General features: G+C 44.8%; 1 protein-coding gene and 2 pseudogenes across 1 annotated transcript; all 3 read right to left on the bottom strand.

Annotated features, from left to right (window-relative positions):
- Nucleotides 9,157-12,637, bottom strand: LOC8070599 (flavonoid 3'-monooxygenase). Its single transcript, XM_002452340.2, has 2 exons — nucleotides 11,543-12,637; nucleotides 9,157-10,037 (listed from the first exon to the last, which is right to left on the bottom strand). Exons 1-2 carry the CDS (start codon nucleotides 12,449-12,451, stop codon nucleotides 9,393-9,395), a joined length of 1,554 nt encoding a protein of 517 aa, XP_002452385.1. The 5' UTR covers nucleotides 12,452-12,637; the 3' UTR covers nucleotides 9,157-9,392.
- LOC8070596 overlaps nucleotides 14,688-21,204 on the bottom strand; it is a 7,602-nt pseudogene continuing 1,085 nt past the window's right edge.
- Nucleotides 18,088-20,810, bottom strand: LOC110434632 (annotated as a pseudogene).

Genomic DNA, 21,204 nt, shown 5'->3' with positions numbered 1-21,204 from the left:
CACTCTTGCAATTTCCCAACACCTCAAGATATGATAATGAAGATGACTGGAATGAGGACTATCGTTATGAGTACTAGGTTTGGAGTCAACCTGTCAGCAGTGTCCCTGTGTGGAGCTTCCGTCAAGAGCGTGGTTTACTTTATGCTATCATTTATTGTATGAGACTATGTGGTATTTTATATTCCGCTACGTAATAAACACTGCGATGGTACATTTGAGATTTGTCTACTTATGTGTGCGACTGTTTCTAGGGCACATATGAGTCTTTTATGCATCCTATTTTGTTTTTAAAATATGGGTGTGACATGTTGTTCCAGAAGTATGTTTCCAGGCACACTCTAGCTGAATTTGGATGTTTCCTTCTTAATAATTAGTTGGTGTTGACTGCATGCATAGTCTGACAACACATTTGCAATGTAGGGTTCCATAGGCCGTAATCTTGATCAGAATCTTTCTCATGGGGCGGAAGTTGAGCTATTTGAGGATGTCAAGGTGGAAATAAGTGTTCAAAATGGGGTGGTGTATGAAGAAGAAGAAGAAGAGGACGTTGTAAGCTCCCAGCCGGTAGTTCCGTTTGTTGGAATGGAATTTGATATAGTAGATGAAGTCTTCAGGGTGTACAATAACTATGCATTCAAGATGGGATTCACTGTCGGAGTAGGTTCATCGAGAAAAAGCCTTGTGACTAAGGAGTTGATACGGAAGGAGTATGAATGTTCGCATGCAAGGATTACACCAACAAAATAAAGACAATGCATCAAGTAATGCATCATTAGTAATAAAGACAATGCATCAAGTAATGCATCATTAGTAGGAACGGAAGGATCCAAGAAGAATTGAAGTGGTACTGTGATGACTACAACAAGGAAGCGAAGTACGTTGAAGAAGGCTGTAACACCCAAAAAATTGTTTTTCAATAAATAGGATTAAATTGGATTTATTTAAGTATTTTTGTGAGCATTTAATTTAGTAAATAAATAATTTTGTTGGGATTAAAATTCATCATACGGATAGGAACATATTTATGCATTTATGCTGGAGCATATTTTATTTGAGTCCTGTGTATTTTGTTTTATCTTCAAAAGAATTTCAAATCTCTTTTGAAAAATTGGTTTGGAAAACAAAGAAGAAGAAGTAAAAGAAAGGAAGCTTACTTGTTTTGGCCGAAGGCCCAATTTTCTAATTAAAGTAATTTAGAGTATTATTTCCGGTCTTCAATAATTAAATGCTAATTTGATTAGTACCAACTTGAATGTGTCTTTATTAAATATAACTTGCTTAGGTATATACCCACTACATGAAATGTTTCTAATATACTACTTGTTTTATGTTTTCTAAAATTAAATATTAAAATGACTTAAATAATAATATTAAATGTTTATAAATAAAATATGAATAGGTCTTACACCGGCTTTATAAATCCGAGTACAATTCTTTCTGTTTCCATTCTTCAATATATATTTCTAGCCTTGTTTAATCATGCCCTTCGTATATATATATTTTAGCGATGTCATCTTATTTCAAGTGAAAATCCTGAAATGCCCTTCCACCTGAAAAACCTTGCAACGTCCAAAATCTTCTTCGTCCAAACTCTGTTTTCAACAGTTTTTGCGCTCACGTGATCATAGAAACAAGACATATGCATAAATTGTCTTTTCATAAGTTGTTTACCCTATTTGTTATACTGCTTTTATTTATTTGTATATGTTTGCTTGTATGTCTGTGCGTCCGAAGTTTGTTGCGATGGAAGGAAAGGTGTTTGTGAATCTTAAAGACCAAATGTATCAGTTGTTATGCGTTTTCAAGCCTAAGGCAAGTGTCTTGAGATTGGTAAATTATATGAATTTTTTGATTAATGATTTGTGGAACATGTGGGTTGGTAATTTTTTTAGCAACATGGAGACTAGGAATCTAACAGGATGGAAAGTTTGGCTGAGGATGGTTTTTGCCATGGAATGATGGCTAATGTTGGTGGTTTGGGGTCGGTGCTCGTTCCTGTTGGATTCTAAGGACGGTTCATGGACAAGTAACTCAACTTCACAACACATCCACGAGGTCTATATGGTACGACCTGGTTGAATAATTAGTTGCCCATTTCTGTGCATTGTGGAGAGTTAGGTGGCACACAAGAGGGCATAAATCGACGAATCTTTAGTGAACAGGGGGTGGGAACCACACCTTTGTAAAGGCCTTGTAGTGTGACCTCGCCGAGCACCTAGGTAGTGTGAGGTGTGATGGGAAACACATGACTCATGCTGAAAGTGTGTAGCCTCCGCAAAGTGTAAAACTGGTATATCAGTTGTGCTCACGGTCACAAGCGGGCTTGGACTTCTTCTTGATTAGATGGCTCTGATTCAGTGGGTTTGCCTGGATGGAATTTAGGTGTTGGTTTTCCTAGATGGAATTCAGGTGTTGGTTTGCCTGATTGGTATTTAGGTGTGGTTTGCTTGGATGGAATCCAAGTGTGGTTAGCTCGGATGGAATCCGAGTGTTGGTTTAGTTACTTTAAGGAGATGTGGTTTCACTTAGATAAATAGGTGCTTAAGGAATTAAGGTGATAGGAGTGTCGCTTTAGGTGCTGGTGTCAACCAAAGTAGCCTATCCTTGTTATAAGCCTCATGTCATATATTTTCCTACACGTGCGGAGTACATTTCGATATACTCACCCTTCTCTTTGTTCCCCTCCCACCCAGACACTAGAGACGATGCATGGGAGTACGCCGCCAATACGATGCATTCAACCCAAATGACGTGTATTAGGCTGGTGCAACCCTCGATCAACCTTCTTGTGAAGATGGCGTCCATTTCCACTAGAAGATAATCTAGATTTTTCTTTTAGACCCACGAGTCATTTTTTAATAATATTTCGATTATGTAATAAACTTTGATTTTGTTGTTGTAATGAAGTTGATATATGAATGAGTTCTGCCCATTGAGTCTGTTCGCTGCTCATTGCAGCCATGGCATGCGGCCATCCAACACCCAAATCCACTTCTATGATCGTTCAGCATATTCATTTTGAGCTAACGATCCAGCAGCAAACGATAGACCTTAACTCCTCCCCTGCATTGACGTCAGCGCTAATGTCATGTTGAAAAAACAAAATATTTATTTCAAAATGTTATAACTTTTAAATAGTGTATCTATTTTTATTTTCATCTGCATCACTCTGTTCTATGCGACGAGACGAACAAAACTAGACCTCACTTGCATATGTTTTGAAGAATTTTATTTTATTAGTAATTTATGTGTATTATAGAATAACATATAATTTATAGGCTATAACTTGTAAGGCCAGTTTCAGTGGAGTTTTATTAGAGTTTCATGTACATTAAATATGCTGATGTGACATTGTGTTAATGAAGAGAGAGAGATGATAAGAGTTTCATGGGAGTAGAAAGAGTTTTATGGGGATAAAACTCTTCTGCACTGTTTCCAAAATATGAATATGTTGAAAACTGAGTCATGAAACCCTCACTGAGAATGGCCTAAGAATAACTTATAACATATAACTTAGCATGTTTCTACTAATACTTTGTGGTATTAATTTGTATATTTAAGTTTTGAATATAACTTATACGTTTGTTACTTTACATCTAAGTCATTCATCAAGTTGTATAACTTATAAGTTTTAAATATAACTTATATGTCTAACTTGACATAAGTTGTGTTTCATAACTTTGTGTTTCTAGAATTTGGTATAAGTTATAAGTTTATTCAATCATTTGTATGTTAATAACTTTGTGTTTGTAGTTTTGGCATAAGTTAGTTAATTCATTCCTTTCTGTTTAATTACTTTTTATACATAAACTGTGTTTGATAACTCTTAAGATTTTAAGTTTTTAGCATAAGTTATATTTTATAACTTTTATGGCATAATTTATATGATTAAGTTAATATACATAAATTGGTAGCAGAAAAAAATCTTCAAAACATGTACAAGTGAGGTCTAGTTTTGTTCGGCTTGTCGCGTAGAACATATCAGTGCAGACGAAATTTAAAAAAGATACATCGTTCAGAAGTTATAAAATTTTAAAATAAATATATCTGTTTTTCTATGACGTCAACCTTCCTTAGAAAGTGTGTATGAATATGAGACGCTGTGTGGAAGAAGCGTTGTGCACGTGCGGTTGGCTAGTTTTCTAAAATTTTGCTAACCCGTCGTCAAAAAAATAAGGGGTGGAATTTTTTTTTAAAATAAGGTATATCTGAAAATTGATTGTTTTGATTTGTTATGGGTGAATGTTCGGTAAATTAGTGAGGCTAACAGCTGCTAAATACACATGCATGCAGCACTAGCCGAACAACGAACAGGTTCATGTCTAAGGGCACTCACAATACAGACTCTATCATAGAGTCTAAAGTTATTTATTACCTCGAACAATGTAGACTTAGAGTCTAAATAAGACTTAGAGTCTTGTTTTTTTACCTCTTTCTTCAATAAATATGCTGCCACATCAGCAAAATACCATAAATAATATATAATTAATTGTCTTGGACTCTATGATAGAGTCTTGCATTGTGAGTGCCCTAACTTCCACTACTATTGCAAAATGAATGCTGCCGTAAATGCAAAATGAATGCTCTAAAGAATTAATATTCACCATGAAAACAAACCGAACCATATCTTGCTATTTCTTCTTCATTTCTGTAGCTTGTGTATGACGTGGGCAAAAAAGAAATGAAATTAATAAAATAAAAAGAGAAGAACAAAACACGTCGAAGTAAAGAAAAATAAATGGTCTATTTGGCACACCTCAACTTCACAAACAGCTTTTTAAGTGAAGCTAAGCTGTTTGGAAAAAAAAGTGTTTGATAAGAGAGAGCTGAAATAAGTTACTATTTTTAGCTTTATTTATCCTAACTCATCTCTTTCTGAGAGAAGGAGAAAACAGTTTCACTCATAAAGCTATTTTTAAAATGAGTGTCGATAAAAAAGTAGCTCACAAAGCTGTTGTGAACTATATCAAATAGACCTAAAGTAGCTTTAGTTTGTAGCTTCTACATCAATGAGAAACATCATGCAGCAAGAACTAACGCCTTGTTTACTTGGGAAATTTTTTGTAAAATTGCTACAGTAACTCTTTTATTTGTATGTGACAAATATTGTCCAATCATAAACTAACTAGACTCAAAAGATTCGTCTCGTAAATTTTGATCAAATTGTACAATTAGTTTTTATTTTTGTCTATATTTAATACTCCATGCATGTGTCTAAAGATTCGATGTGACGGGGAATCTTGAAAAATTTTGGGTTTTGGGGTGGAAGTAAACAAAGCCTAGTTTGGAAAAAAAAATTTGGATGTCACATCGGATATACCGGCATACATTTAAAGTATTAAACGTAGACTAATTAAAAAAATAAATTACATAGCACGCCTAAAATCTGCGAGACGAATTTATTAAGTCTAGTTAATCTATTATTAGCACATGTTGGTTAATGTAGTAATTATTACTAATCATGGATTAATTGGCTTAAAAGTTCGTCTCGCGATTTACAACTAAACTGTGCAATTAGTTTTTCCATCTATATTTAATACTATATTTATATATTGAAAGATTCAGTGGGATGAGTAAAAAGATTTTAAGTGGGAAAGTAACGAGTCCTAAGTGCACATGAGAAACGCACAATGCAGGGTGCTTGGGGTGATCAATCATGCATGCTATACTGCTATGCATGGAAAGGTGAACGATGACCCGTTTTGTTATAAAGGTTGTTCCAATGATAAAAACTATATACCATGTTTAAAAAGATCTGTCAGCAAGAAATCTTTTATAGAAATTAGCTTACATAATGTTAGAGTTTTCGTGTAAGAAATATTAGATTTTTTCTCTCTTTCTCCTTTACCCCTTCCTCTCTCACTCCCAACCGCACAGAACGCACTCAGCAATGGCAACCGGGCAACCGGCGAGCGGGCATGGCTACCGGCGGGCGAGCGAGCGAGCGCAGGACGGCGTGGAGGCCAGCCCGCGACGCGAGCGCAGGCCAGCGCGGAGGCGCTAGCACGCGAGCGAGCACGGCGGCCAGCACGCGACACGAGCGCGCGGGTGAGCAAGTGCGTGGCGGCCGGCACGCGAGCGCAGCTAAGCATGCAACGCGAGCGCGCGGACGGGCACAGTGGTGCGGGTGAGCGAGCGCGAGGCCGCCGGCACGCGAGCGCAGCCGAGCACGCCAGCACGAGAGCCCAGCCAGCACGCTAGGACACAAGCGCAGCCAGCTCGCGCGGCTGCTGGCGGGCGAGCAGAGGCGCGAGCGAGCGAGCGTGCAGCTAGGACGGCGGGTGTGCGCGGCGAAAATTGCAGCAATAGTAGTGGAAGTTAGGGTCCATTGCTATAGTAGTGGAAGTTAGGGTCTGCATTGATAGAGTCTGCAGCTAGGTTCATGTCTAAGGGCACTCACAATGCAGACCTCAATGCAGACCCTAACTTCCTCCCGATGCTAAAATTGCGATTTCTTCCCTCCTCCAGTCAAGAGCCAATGTCGTTTTTATAATTTTTTTCTCTTTCCTAGATCACCATATTTTACTTGCTCCCTCCATTCTAAAAAATGTGTTATTTTAGAATTTGAAACATCTTATTTGATCATTTGTCTTATTTATTTTTTTACATAAATATTATATATTTTGTTAATGCTTATTTTATCATTAAAAATACTTTACTAATGATTTATTTATTATATATTTTATAACAAACTTTGAATAAAACAAACGGTCAAACATAATATTTAAAAATCAAAAACGTTATTCTTTTTTCTTATTACAAAAACGTTATTCTTTTGGGATAGAGGAAGTCGATGATATTTTATTTAATAGAGATAGAAATCATTGTTAATTTCCTATTAGGAGTACCCTAATAAATGATGCCGTATAGCTGTTGATCTCACAAACAGAATTAGTAATGCAACGCTAATATTGTTCGGACTTGGGAGACACGACAGATGCCCTCACTGACCGTACCTATGCAAAACTTTATTAATCAATTATATAAAAGGTAGAGTTTGTCCATATGCACATCAACTCATCCCTCCGTTGTAAAACAATTGTTGCTCTCGCTTTTTAAGAAATAACTTTGAATAAAAAGAAGAAAGATGGTGTGTGATCTGTTACATCACAAAAGAGACTATGAATGAGAAGCATTTGGGCCTTCCGGTGCATGTAGGAAGATCAAAGGTCAATACTTTTGCTTACTTGAAAGACAGGATCTGGAAACACATGCAGAGATGGAATGAGAAGTTTCTATCATGGGCTGGAAAGGAGGTGTTGATTAAGGTGGTAGCTCAAGCCATCCCAACTTTTGCTATGGGGTGCTTTGACCTAACAAAATCCCTGTGCGACCAAATAGGGACAATGATCTGTAGGTTTTGGTGGAACCAACAGGAGGGGTAGCATAAAATCCATTGGCTAAGCAGGGAACAGTTACTGAAACCTAAAGAAGAGGGAGGGCTCGGGTTCAGGGATATACATTCCTTCAACATGACCATGCTGGCAAAACAAGGATGGCGTCTTCTAAAGGAGCCGGACTCTCTCTGTGCTCGTGTGTTGAAGGCCAAGTACTACGTCAATGACTGGGTGTTGGATGCCCAACCACGGAGGGGAATGTTGTACTCGTGGCGAAGCATTTTTTCTTGGGCCGGAAGTGGTAAAAAAAAAGGTATGATTTGGCGTATAGGAGATGGTGTTGGCCTACATATTTGGGTTAATCCATGGCTCCCAAGAGATGAGGACCCTCACACCGAGAGGACATAGCTTGGTGGAGTATGTGAAGGAATTAATCGACCCGCACACAGACGATTGGGATGAACAGCTAGTGTCTGACCTTTTCTGGGAAGAGGATGCTGCAGTGATCCTGGCGCTCCCCGTCCATCAGGGCCGGGAAAATTTTATCAGTTGGCACTATGATAAGTTGGGTATGTTAAGAACGCATACAAGGTCACAAGGAAAAACTTCATAAACTCTAGCACATCGAATGGGCAACAGGGGAGTGCAAGTGGGGGTGTGGATAGTGTGTGGAAGGCGATATGGCGATTGAAATGTCCAAACAAACTCAAACATTTCCTCTGCCGATTCGTGCACAACAGCCACCCGCTTTGAAACAACCTGGTGCGAAGAGGTATGAAAATTCCAACTCGATGCCCTGTGTGCGACCAGCTGGAAGATGGAGGCCATCTATTTTTAAAATGCAAATTGGCAAAACAACTATGGAGAGCGCTTGGTTTGGAGGCTGACAGAGTGATCCTAGCTAACAAACAATTGGCCCTCGACACGGTGGAATTTAACCTGCTTTCCACCGAGTACAAGAAGTTAGTAATGACCACGACACTTTGGTATATATGGTCGGAGAGGAATTTGATCAGGGAAGAGGGCAAGCGACAGAGTATTGAGCTACTAGCACGAAGTGTGGAGATATATGTGAAGGAGATGAGAGATGCTGCAACTGCGACCACGGTGACCGCTGTTTCTCGAGCACGAAGAGCTGCTCAATGGGTAAGATCACCGAGAGGCACCCTCAAGATCAACTGCGATGGTTCTTTCTAGCCAAGCTCAAAGGGAGGCAGTTGGGGTGCACTAATCCCGGATTGGGACGGAGATGTGGTGCTTGCTGGTCGAGGGAAGGTGACATGCTTAATCCTTTCCAAGCCGAGCTCATAACTTGTCTGCATGGGATACAAATGGCGATCTCCGTGGGGGCGGGTCGTATTATCTTGGAAACTGACGCTCAGGAAGTGGAGAGGGCGATCAAGTCAAGTTCCTATGATGAATCGACATTAGGGAATCTGCTCTATGAAGTTAAAGCTTTGTTAGCTCTGAACTTTATTCAGTTTGAGTGTAATTTTGTTGTTAGAAAATGTAATAGGGCAGCGCATGAGCTGGCCGCTCAGGGTTCTCTGTGTAATGAGGGTGAGGAGATGGTCTCCATCCATCTTCCTCAATCTGTGGATGTAATAGTTGCTAACGACGATTTGTTAGCCAGTAATCAATGAGAAGCTACCCGGTTTCAAAAAAAAAAAACTATTAATATTTATGTTATATAATTAGTATCATTATAAAGATCTTTAAATCTAGTTTTTTAAATAAATTTATTTGGAGATAAATATTGCATGTACTTTTCTACAAATCAAGTCAAATTTACGATACGGAAACCGAAAACGACACTTAATTTGGTAATTCGGGGCAAAGGGAGTACTACTTTTATTTTGAAGATAAACATCCTGTACTAATACAAGAGTATACAATCCATGTACAACATGTTCGCTTAGCATAAAAGCTATAGCTGAAAACATTATTTGCTAATTTATTGTAAAAGAAAACCAAATAACTAGTAGATTAGAACAATATTTGGATGCGTACGGACGGACATGGATACGGGACAGCCAGCGAGAGTCTTTTTCCCCCCTACTCCGCTGCGTATGCAGACGGCAGCAGCCTGGGTGTTGGGCGGACCATCAACGGCACGGCGCGCTGCAGGGTGAGCCCGTATGCCTCCTCCATGTCTAGCTTGTCCGCGGTCATGCCGTCGGCGAGGTCCCAGTCCAGGGCGTGCACCAGCGTGGCCGTCATGAGCGTGACCATGCGCAGGCCCCAGCTAAGCCCTGCGCAGATCCTGCGGCCGGCGCCGAACGGGATGAGCTCGAAGTCGCTCCCTTTGACGTCGACGCCCGCGTGCGAGCCGCCCGGGAGGAAGCGGTCGGGGCGGAACTGGAGCGGCTCGGGCCACGCCTCCGGGTCGCGGGCGATCGCCCACACGTTCACCAGCAGCGTGGTGCCGGCGGGGATGCGGAACCCGTCCACCTCGCACTCCTCGGCGGCGACGCGGGGCAGCGACAGCGGCGTGGACGGGTGCAGCCGGAACGTCTCCTTGATCACCGCCGTCAGGTACGTGAGGCGCGGGAGGTCGGTCTCGGAAACCAGGCGGTCGCGGCCGACGACGGCGTCCAGCTCCTCCTGGGCCTTCTTCAGCACGTCCGGGTGCCGGATCAGCTCGGCCAGCGCCCACTCCACCGTGCTGGACGTCGTGTCCGTCCCCGCCGTGAAGAGGTCCTTTTGTTGTCACGACATGTCCACAGCCACAGGAAGTGAGTCGCGAAAAAAAAGGCATGTCCACAGAAAGTGCATATGCATCCATGTGAAAATAAGAGAGAAATATACTCCAGAAAATTTAGTGGAGGATGGGCTCACGTCAAAGCCCGTGCACCCCTAGCCCTGATACCTGACACGTGTCGCACGAAAAAATCAGACGTCCGAAGGGCGGCTCCACGGCAGGTCCTTGCTTACGCACACAGCTTGTTCGACTACATCCGTGGCTTGGCTGAGTCGGCTCCGTTTCTCTCCTCACGAGTTCCTAGGCTAGTGCCTTGTTTAATTGAGGAGATAAAAAAATTTGGTATTTAAGCACTTTCGTTTTTATTTAATAATTATTATTCAACCATGAATTAACTAGGTTCAAAAGATTTGTCACGCAAATTACAGTCAAAATGTATAATTAGTTATTTTTTATCTATATTTAATGTTCTATGTGCCACAAGATTCAATGTGACAAAGAATTTTGAAAAGTTTTTAGGTTTTAGGGTGAACTAAACAAGCCTAGTTAATTCATAATCAGACAATAAATATCACATAAAAACGAATATGCTACAGTAACCTAAACATTTTTCGGAAGGGAACTAAACAAGGCCTTAGTTGCTGCACAAAGTTTTTGGGTACTATAACACTTTCGTGTGTATTTGACAAATATTGTTTAATCATGAACTAACTAGGCTTAAAAGATTTGTCTAGTAAAGTACAGGCAAATTGTGTAATTAATTATTTGTTTATCTATATTTAATACTTCATGTGCCGTAAATTTTGATGTGACGGGCCTCATTTAGTTCCAAATTTTTTTGCAAAATGAATACTGTAGCACTTTTGTTTGTTTTTGTCAAATATTGTCCAATCATGAACTAATTAGATTCAAAAGATTAATCTCATAAATTACAAGGAAAAACTATGTAACTAATTATTATTTTATCTATATTTAATATTCAATCAAGATTTGATTTGACTGAGAATCTAATATTTTTTATAATTTTTTTAACTAAACAAGGCCCTAGTCTATGCTCGTATCATCCCTATTTAAAGCCTGACACTGCTGGCCACCACGGCACATGACGATGGAGCCCTGTGACGGCTCGAGCGGCGCCTGGAACGAAATAAGCGGCAGAGGGATTTAAGAGCCTGACTTTGTGGCTCGGCTCGGGAAAGGAAGGCGTAGTCGATGCAGCCGAGGTGTGTGTACACGAGGATCTGAGCCGTTCTTCTGGACGTCTGATTTTCCCGCGAGACACGCGTCAGGCATCGAGGCTGGGGGTGCACGGGCTTTGGCATGAACCCATCGCCGCCCACTGAATTTTCTTCCCAATCCAAGACGTCAGGATCAATTTTTTTGCAAGAAAAGTATGAGACATGTCCCCGTCAGTTCCGAACTGGCGGTAGCCGTGTCCATTCGAGATCATTATATCAGAGAAGTTGTTGTGCACGGGAAAGCAAGGGTTGATCGAAGAACTTACGAGGAGGAGTGCTTTGATGCCAGTCTCGTTGATCCTGCTGTCCTCGCCGTCCGCGAGCGATTGCTGCTCCCGCATCCTGGCCAGCAGCACGCTGAGCAGGTCCTTGCCTTCCTCGGCGGCCTTCCTCTTCCTGATGATGCTATTCATCATGTCGTCGTACCTGCGGTGCAGCCTCTTCATCTTGCCGACCACGCCCTGCAGGTCGAGCCACGCCAGCGCAGGCACGAAGTCGCCGACGTTGAAGACCCCGGCGAGCTGCATCAGCTCCACCACCATGTCCTTGAACTCCCTGGCTTCCTCCCCTCCGTCCACGGCGAACACGCGCCGCCCCACCGTGGCCCGGGCCAGCGTGTTGGTCGCGCAGACGTTGGCCACCTGGCCCAGCGGCACGCCGGCGTGCTGGTGCTGGTGCAGGGCGAGCTGCCTGACCATGAGCGCCACCTCGCCCTCCCTGACGCCACGCAGGTCATCCAGGGCCTTGGCGGAGAAGAGGTGGAGCGCGCACAGCTTCCGCAGCGCGCGCCACCGGGAGCCGTAGGGCGCGAATACCATGTCCTGGTAGTTGTACGCCATGTGCTCTGCTCCGGAGTTTGGAGGACGGTTGCTGAAGTTGGCGTCGTGGGCGCGCAGGAACTGGACCGCCACCCGCGCCGACGCGGCCACCACCACGTCGGCGCTGCCGAACCGGAGCCGGAACAGTGGGCCGTACTCTTTGGCAAGCGCGTACATGGTGTGGTGCGGATGAGAGCCCACCTGCGGCAGGTTGCCCAGCACCGGCCAGCCCCGGGGACCGGGCGGCAGCGGCCGCTTCCCGTTCCCCTTCCCCTTCCCGTCCCCGCCGCGGCGGAGCAGGAGGCACCACACCACGACGGAGACGGCCAGGGAGCCCAGCAACAGCGGCACGTGCATGGTTTGACTTGCTCGGTTCACGGTCCAGGCGCGCTTGGCGTTGGACTTTCGTTTAGAGCGTGCGGTTAGCGTGGTAGTGCTTCATCTGTATATATACAGATGCCACTTCACTTGGCGTGCTTCAGCAAACAATCTGCCTGCCCGCCGGCCGCCGCCGTCGGCCGTCCCTACCTACCCGCGCCGCGATTGTGGAGCTAGGAGGAGTACCTGTTTATTAAGGGCCTGTTTAGATTGGGAACGAAAATTTTTTAGGTGTCACATCGGATGTGTCGGAAGGATGTCGGAAGGGATTTTTAGAAACTAATAAAAAAACAAATTACATAGCTCGTCAGGAAACTGCAAGACAAATTTATTAAGCATAATTAATCTGTCATTAGCATATGTGGGTCACTGTAGCACTTAAGGCTAATCATGGAGTAACTAGGCTTAAAAGATTCGTCTCGCAATTCTCAACTAAACTGTGTAATTAGTTTATTTTTTTATCTACATTTAATGTTTCATGCATGTGTCCAAAGATTCGATGGGATGGATGAAAAATTTTTAGGTAGGGAACTAAACAGGGCCTAACTGGGAAATACTACGACGCATCCTTTACTTGTTATTAAAGTACAATTATGATATCAGTATTGGTCAAGTTAGCTTAAATTTAATTAAGTTTATACTATCGTTTATGTCTTTGAATAAATTTGTTATAAAAAATATATATTATAACAGATTAAATGATATTTTTTTGTCTCATAGGTGTTATTATTTTTATATTATTTTAGTCAAAGTGATTTGACTCCTCAAAATTTAAACATTATATTGTTTTCTGTAGACAAAGGTAGTTACTTGGACAATGTCAAGACGTCAATATAAGGTCTTGTTTAGTTCACCTCAAAACCAAAAAAAATTTAAGGTTCTCTGTCACATCGAATCTTGTGTCACATACATGAAACATTAAATATAAATAAAAAATAACTAATTGCACAGTTTACCTATGATTTGCGAGACAAATTTTTTGAGTCTAGTTAGTCTATAGTTGGACAATAATTGTCGAACAAAAATGAAAATTTACAGTAACCAAAAACTTTTCACCTCCTCAAAACAAACAAGGTCTAAAGATCCATCTGACTTTTTCTTTGGGATGTACAGGTAGAGTGCGCTTGTAACGTGTATGCATATATAGTAATATGGAGTCTGCTAATAATGTGATTATAAAAAAATAACAAATCTTTTTCTTTTTATAAGGGCAGTTATAATGATGAAAACTATGCATGATATCCCAGAAGACCCGTTAATAAGAAATCTTCTATAGAAATTAGCTCACACAATACTAAAGTCTTCATATAATAAATATTATATTTTCTCTCTCTTACTACTTTATCACTTCTTCTCTCCCAACGGCATAGAACGCACTCAGCGATGGCAATCGGCGAGCGGGCATGGCTACCGGCGGGCGAGCGAGCGAGAAAGCGCAGGCCACAGCGCGGAGCCAGCACACGAGCGAGCTCGACGGCCAGCACGTGACGCGAGCGTGCGAGCTAGCGGCACGGGTGAGCGAGCGCGAGCAGGCAACGCGAGCGTGCGGGTGCCCGCGGGCGGGCGAGCGCAGTGGTGCGGGTGAGCGAGTGTGTCTACAAACCGTTTCTATAATTTTTTTTTCTCTCCTAATTAATTAGATCGTCATATTAGCATTTTGTTTAGATGATATTTTATTTAATAAAAATAAAAACGATATCATATAGCCGTTGATCCCACAAACAAAATTAGTAATGCGACCCTAATATTGTTCGGACTTGGGAGACATGACAGATGCCCTCACTGACCGTACTTATGCAAAACTTTATTTTATATATATATATATATATATATATATATATATATATATATATATATATATGACTTTCTCCATAAGCACATCAACTAATACTTTTATTTTGGAGATAAACATCCCGTACTAATAGAAGAGTACACAATCTATGTAGATTTTGTTCGCTTAGCAGAAAAGTTATAGCTGAAAGCATTGTTTTTTGATTTATTGTGAAACTAGGTAGCATGCCCGTGCGTTGCTACGGAATAACAAAACTTTTATACTAAAAATACACAGATCACATGATAAGATAATAATAATATAAAAATAAATACTAATGTTAAATTAACATTTAATCTAAAAAAGCAAAGTTCCGTAAACCCTAAATTTCATCAAATACAAAAAAAAAACTCCACCTTGCCTCACTACATAAAACTTTGTAGCTAACTTTTTCATTCCAATTCTTTCTATTTTCAATAATTTGATTACAACTCCACTAATTACAACACAACAAAATATATGATGAAAAATATACATTGTTTGACCTCTAAAATTCTTTTTGATAAGAAATGTTAACTGAATTGAAGTAGCATACTTGATAACACTGCATTGCTTCATATGTGTTCATTTTTTAAACAAAATCAACATGTACTCTACTATTGCGAACTGACTATCAGCCTATATGTTGCGAACATGTTCATTTTTAAAGCAACATGGTAAAAAAAGAAACGATTAAATTCAGAGCTAACTAATATGTTGGACTCACGATCATCTCCAACAACACAACAAAGGTAAGATTAATTACACAACAAAGTTAGGGTTGGCCGATTTTGCACAGCAGGAAGCAAAAAGAAGGGGGTTGGAACACCTGGTATCAGCAACGGTTGAGCGGTTAGGGTTGGCCGATTTTGCACAGCAGGAAGCAAAAAGAAGCGGGATGCCTTGGCCTCACCAGCGTTGTGTTCCTGTGCCGATTCGTCGTCACCAGCTTCCGGCAACCCTCACCAGCTTCCTGTGCAGGCGCTTCCGGCGCTTCTGGGATCGGCGGTGGCGACGTCGATTTGGGCAACCGGCAAGATGCAGGCGCAGGCGCCGCCGGGGGCTCTGCTTGCTTACCTTCCATTCCCTCACGAAACCACTGTGGCAGTGGTGCATCTGGTGGGAGCGTCTCTTTTGAATTCAGATCCATTCCAGGTGGGGACAGATAGCGAGCTATAGCAACACTGATCTCCTTGCGATCTTTAACTGACTGACCATTTGAGGCCTTATGTGCCACTGCTTTCTCACTTGCAAGCACAGAATGAATAATCAAATTGCCATTGACCTTAACATGTTTTCCATTCCTCCGGCACATACAACAAAGCAGGCAAGATCTCACTGGAGCTATTTGCAGCTCGATGCTTCTGCCCTGCTCCATCAGCATGCCCAGTAATCATTCCAGGATCAGTACTGATGACATCACTACTGTTTAAACCACCTTTAGGCCCTTTACCATGGTTAGTGACACTAAACACCCTAGCATCAGAATGGCCGAAATTTCCAAACATCATATTGTCGCTCATTCCTCTCATTCCAAGACTATGATTGAACCCGGGAACAAAAGCACCAAAGACAAGTGCAACAAACAGCAAACCAAGAAGGCTAATACTTGCCACCTTCTTGGTCTTGGTCTTACTCTTGCTGTCCGCAGACTTGACCTCCGGTTTCTTGGATACCTTCCCTGCAGGTGCTGCCTACTGTGGCTTCAATCGTGGGATTGGCACAAGTGGGACATGGGAGCCATGAGGCCGCATTGCATACCCAGGAACCCAGGGGAAATGAATGCCTGGCAGCGGTGGCGGTGGATACACCCCAGGTGGCGGGCTACTCACCCCAGCACCACCGAGTTTCTGCCTCAGTGTGGCGTTCTCGGCTGCGATGAAGGAGATCTTAGAATTGAGGTCATTTATCACCGAGTGCATCGATTTCACCTTCTCCTCCAGCTCCTCGACGTACCGCTTCTTCCTCTGCCGAGAGAGCTGCGCGCTCTCACGGTTGCGCATCAGGCGCGCAGTCCGGCGCTTGTCCTCTTCTTCCTCGCCGCCCGCGCACCTCTCGTCGGAGTCCTCCGCGACGGCACGCGACGCCGATGCCGATGCCGAAGCCGATGCCGATGCCGATGGGGAAAGCTCCCCGTCGCCGGATCGGCGGCACTTGGCCCCGTCCGAGATCGCTCCTCCGGGACTCGCCTGCTTCTGGATGACACGAGCATAGTATATGTTATCAGGTTTAAGAGGACCAACAAGAGCATAAATTCCAGCAAAAAGAAGACCCGCAGTGCCGGCAGTAGCCAAAGTGTAGCTCATTGTGTATAATGGTTTACTCATGCGCATTCCTGAAAAAAGGATCATGAGAATTTGTTCAATTCATCTCAAGCTCTCCGGAATAGGAATAAGTATGTGGTTGATCAGTGTTTGGTGAATACTTACCGCTGAAGTCCATTAAGAAGGCTAGAGCTAACATGCTGAAGGATAGGATCAACCAATTGGTGATTCTTCCCCTGTGTTTCTGCAGGTGAATGTAAGAATATTTTACATGACTAAAAAAGGATAATATATCAACCTAGTATCACAGAACAGCATTATGCCTCAAAATGTATAATTATATGCCCAAACTGAAGCCCAATCAAGCAAGTGACAATTGCCATAACGGAGCTGAAACATGAATGAAGGACATTAAGAACTACCACTAAGTTGGAGGAACCTGCATTGCAAGAGAAGCTTATGGTCACTGACGAGCTGTGATTTTGTGAAGCACTGACCTGAGGAGGCCTTCAGGATCAAATGGTGCCTGGCACCATGATGGAGCACGGGTGGAAGAGGTCCATTCTCTGGATAATTTATACTACATTCCTGCATGTTAGCCAAAATTTTTTATTGAGTTTTGTGACAAGGGAGCAGAAAACTGAGACTTTACACTTCATATCGAACCTTTGTGCGCGCATAAACTGGCTGTCTGTAGAGGTGATCGATCCCTAGAATTGTACGGTCAACCAACTGCATTGCAAGCTAGTCCGGTGTCTCCTCTTACTCCACATTTCACCTGACACATTCAAATGTAGCATGAACTTCAGCGCTTCTTCTTGTATAGTGAACTTCTAACAAGATAAAGAAAATGCAGAGGCACTTTGCACTTACAGAGAATGATTTCTCTGTGGAACCAGGGCCTGATATCTTGTACTCCCAGTCTGGAACGTATATACCGTACAAAAGAATAGTATAGGCTATAGAGAGGACCAGTCCTACAAATCTAGCACGACAACAACGAACCATAAGCCATAAATATGAGATACCAGTACCAGGTCAATTATTCAAATTCTATAGTTCTTGAACAGTAAATGCATAACTCAGCGTAACTACTGATCGCTCGTGAGGATAATTTTGATCTGAACTCACAATTGGTAGCGGTATCTCCTTAGCAAACCATATCCAGAATCTACATCATCATCTCCCTTGAGCCAGATTTCACATATTGCAGCCAGAAGATAGGCTATTGCAATCCTCTGCAACATAGAACCATCATATGCCGTTCTAGATGACTTACACCTTTTCCAGTACTGAATGTGTCAATTATTAGTTCTGAAAGATCTGAAAGAACAATAAAAACAATTGGGTACCTGAAGTATGCCCATCAACCGAATTTTCATTAGATCAACGCCAAATGTGAGACTGTGAACACCATGAAAAAATCCACCTGCATAAACCAACACATGGAGTGCGAACTGATTGTTACCCTAGCTAACTTTTTTTGGGAAATTTGTTAGCCCATCTTTTGATAAGAGTTGTAAGATCTAAAATACCTTGGAGAACACTGTAACGTCCGAGATCGCTCCTCTGGGACTCGCCTGCTTCCGCTTGAGGCTCCAGTTCGGGGCGGCGCCGCTCCTCCCCTCGTCCGAGTCCTCATGCTTCACCTCGTGGACGCCGGCATTGGCCACGGCGGAGTTTGCGCCGGAGGTGGCAGGGGAGGCCGAGGAGGACGCGGTGGGGCCGGATCCGGCGGCGGAGCCCTCGCCGGAGTCGTCGCCGTCGTCCCCGCGGTCGGGGGAGCGGAGGAGGAAGTCGTCGATGGAGAAATCCACTGGCAGGTCGAAGTCCAGGCCATCGCAGCCTTCGTCGCCGGTGAATTCGTGAAGGAATGGAAGGTAAGCACGTCGATCCCAGAAAGACTGCGTCGAGGAGGATTTGCGCGGCCGAGGAGGATCTGCGACGGGGAGCTCTGCATGGAGGAGGATTTGGGAGGACCGGAGGGGGCGGCGAGGAGGAATTGGGAGCAAAGCGATTTTGTTTCCTTTTTTTGTTCGGAAGAGATAGGCGTGCGGGATGCGGGTCGCAGGATGGCAGGACGAAACCGCGACGGAGGATTGTCGCACCAAAAGATTGTCCACGTTTTAGTCTTTTTAGTTGTAGGAGATAAAAGTGACCGGCAGATACGCTAAATAAGCTAAAGCGAACGGGATTTCGATGCGTACGGACGGACATGGATACGGGATAGCCAGCGAGAATCCGTTTTTTTTTCCCCTACTCCGCTGCGTATGCAGACGGCAGCAGTCTGGGTGCTGGGCGGACCTTCAACGGCACGGCGCGCTGCAGGGTGAGCCCGTATGCCTCCTCCATGTCTAGCTTGTCCGCGGTCATGCCGTCGGCGAGGTCCAGTCCAGGGCGTGCACCAGCGTGGCCGTCATGAGCGTGACCATGCGCAGGCCCCAGCTAAGCCCTGCGCAGATCCTGCGGCCGGCGCCGAACGGGATGAGCTCGAAGTCGCTCCCTTTGACGTCGACGCCCGCGTGCGAGCCTCCCGGGAGGAAGCGGTCGGGGCGGAACTGGAGCGGCTCGGGCCACGCCTCCGGGTCGCGGGCGATCGCCCACACGTTCACCAGCAGCGTGGTGCCGGCGGGGATGCGGAACCCGTCCACCTCGCACTCCTCGGCGGCGATGCGGGGCAGCGACAGCGGCGTGGACGGGTGCATCCGGAACGTCTCCTTGATCACCGCCGTCAGGTACGTGAGGCGCGGGAGGTCCAACTCGGAGACGAGGCGGTTGCGGCCGACGACGGCGTCCAGCTCCTCCTGGGCCTTCTTCAGCACGTCCGGGTGCCGGATCAGCTCGGCCAGCGCCCACTCCACCGTGCTGGACGTCGTGTCCGTCCCCGCCGTGAAGAGGTTCTGTTGTTATCACGACATGTCCACAGAAAGTGCATGCATCCATGTGAAACACAAGAGTTGAATATACTCAAGACTCCAACAAGTCGGGATCAATTTTTTGCAACAAAAGTATGAGACATGTCCCCGTCAGTGCCGGACTGCCGGTAGCCGTGTCCATTCGGCCACATCATATCAGAGCAGTTGTTGTGCACGGGCCACGGGAAAGCAAGAGGGTAGAATAACTTACGAGGAGGAGTGCTTTGATCTCAGTCTCGGTGATCCTGCTGTCCTCGCCGTCCGCGATCGATTGCTGTTCCCGCGTCCTGGCCAGCAGCACGCTGAGCAGGTCCTTGCCTTCCTCGGCGGCCTTCCGCTCCCTGATGATCCCGTTCATCATGTCGTCGTACCTGCGGTGCAGCCGCTTCATCTTGCCGACCACGCCCTGCAGGTCGAGGCGCGCCAGCGCTGGCACGAAGTCGCCGACGTTGAAGACCCCGGCGAGCTGCATCAGCTCCACCACCATGTCCTTGAACTCCCTGGCTTCCTCCCCTCCGTCCACGGCGAACACGCGCCGCCCCACCGTGGCCCGGGCCAGCGTGTTGGTCGCGCAGACGTTGGCCACCTGGCCGAGCGGCACGCCGGCGTGCTGGTGCTGGTGCCGGGAGAGCTCTCTGACCAGGAGCGCCACCTCGCCCTCCCTGATGCTGCGGAGGTCGTCCAGGGCCTTGGCGGAGAAGAGGTGGAGCGCGCACAGCTTCCGCAGCGCGCGCCACCGGGAGCCGTAGGGCGCGAATGCCATGTCCTGGTAGTTGTACGCCACGTGCTCGGCTCCGGAGTTTGGAGGGCGGTTGCTGAAGTTGGCGTCGTGGGTGCGCAGGAACTGCGCCGCCACACGCGCCGACGCGGCCACCACCACCTCGGCGCTGCCGAACCGGAGCCGGAACAGCGGGCCGTACTTTTTCGCAAGCGCGCACATGGTGTGGTGCGGATGAGAGCCCAACTGCGGCAGGTTGCCCAGCACCGGCCAGCCCCTTGGACCGGGCGGCATAGGCCGCTTCCCCTTCCCCTTCCCGTCCCCACCGCGCCGGAGCAGGAGGCACCATACGACGACGGACACGGCCAGGGAGCCCAGCAGCAGCGGCAGCGGCACGTCCATGGTTTGAGTTGCTCGGTTCACGGAGGCGCTTTGGCGTTGGACTGAGCGTTGAGCGTGCGGTTAGCGTGGGAGTGGTTCATCTATATATACACATGCCACTTCACTTGGCGTGCTTCAGGCTTCAGCAAACAATCTCCCTGAGGCGCCGTCCCTACCTACCCACGCCGCAATTGGGGAGCTCGGAGGACTTTACTGGTCCGTCCCCAAAAGCTTCAACTCCTAGAATCCATGTGAGTCAAACTTTTCTAACTTTGACCAACTTTATAGAAAAGAGTATCAATATCTATAACATAAAATAAGTATCTTTCAAAAATATATTCTATAATAAATTTAATGGTATTAATTTGGTACTATAAATCTTAGCATTTTTTTCTATAAATTTGGTCAAAGTTGTAAAAAATTGACTTAGAAAAACTCTAGAAATTGCAGCTTTCAGGGACGGATAAGAACATTTGATGTGATAAGAACTAAAATTTATAGCAATTAGTATTTAATTATGGACCAATTAGACTTTAAAAAATCATTTCACAAAGTATCCTCTAGCTTTATGCTTAGTTTCTTAAATAATCTATATTTAATACTTCATATATGTGTCTAAAAAGGCCTCTAGCTTAGTTGGTTAG

This window comes from Sorghum bicolor, chromosome 4 (assembly GCF_000003195.3).
Source record: "Sorghum bicolor cultivar BTx623 chromosome 4, Sorghum_bicolor_NCBIv3, whole genome shotgun sequence".
Taxonomy (NCBI): domain Eukaryota; kingdom Viridiplantae; phylum Streptophyta; class Magnoliopsida; order Poales; family Poaceae; genus Sorghum; species Sorghum bicolor.
This window is presented reverse-complemented; position numbering and strand designations above follow the sequence as displayed.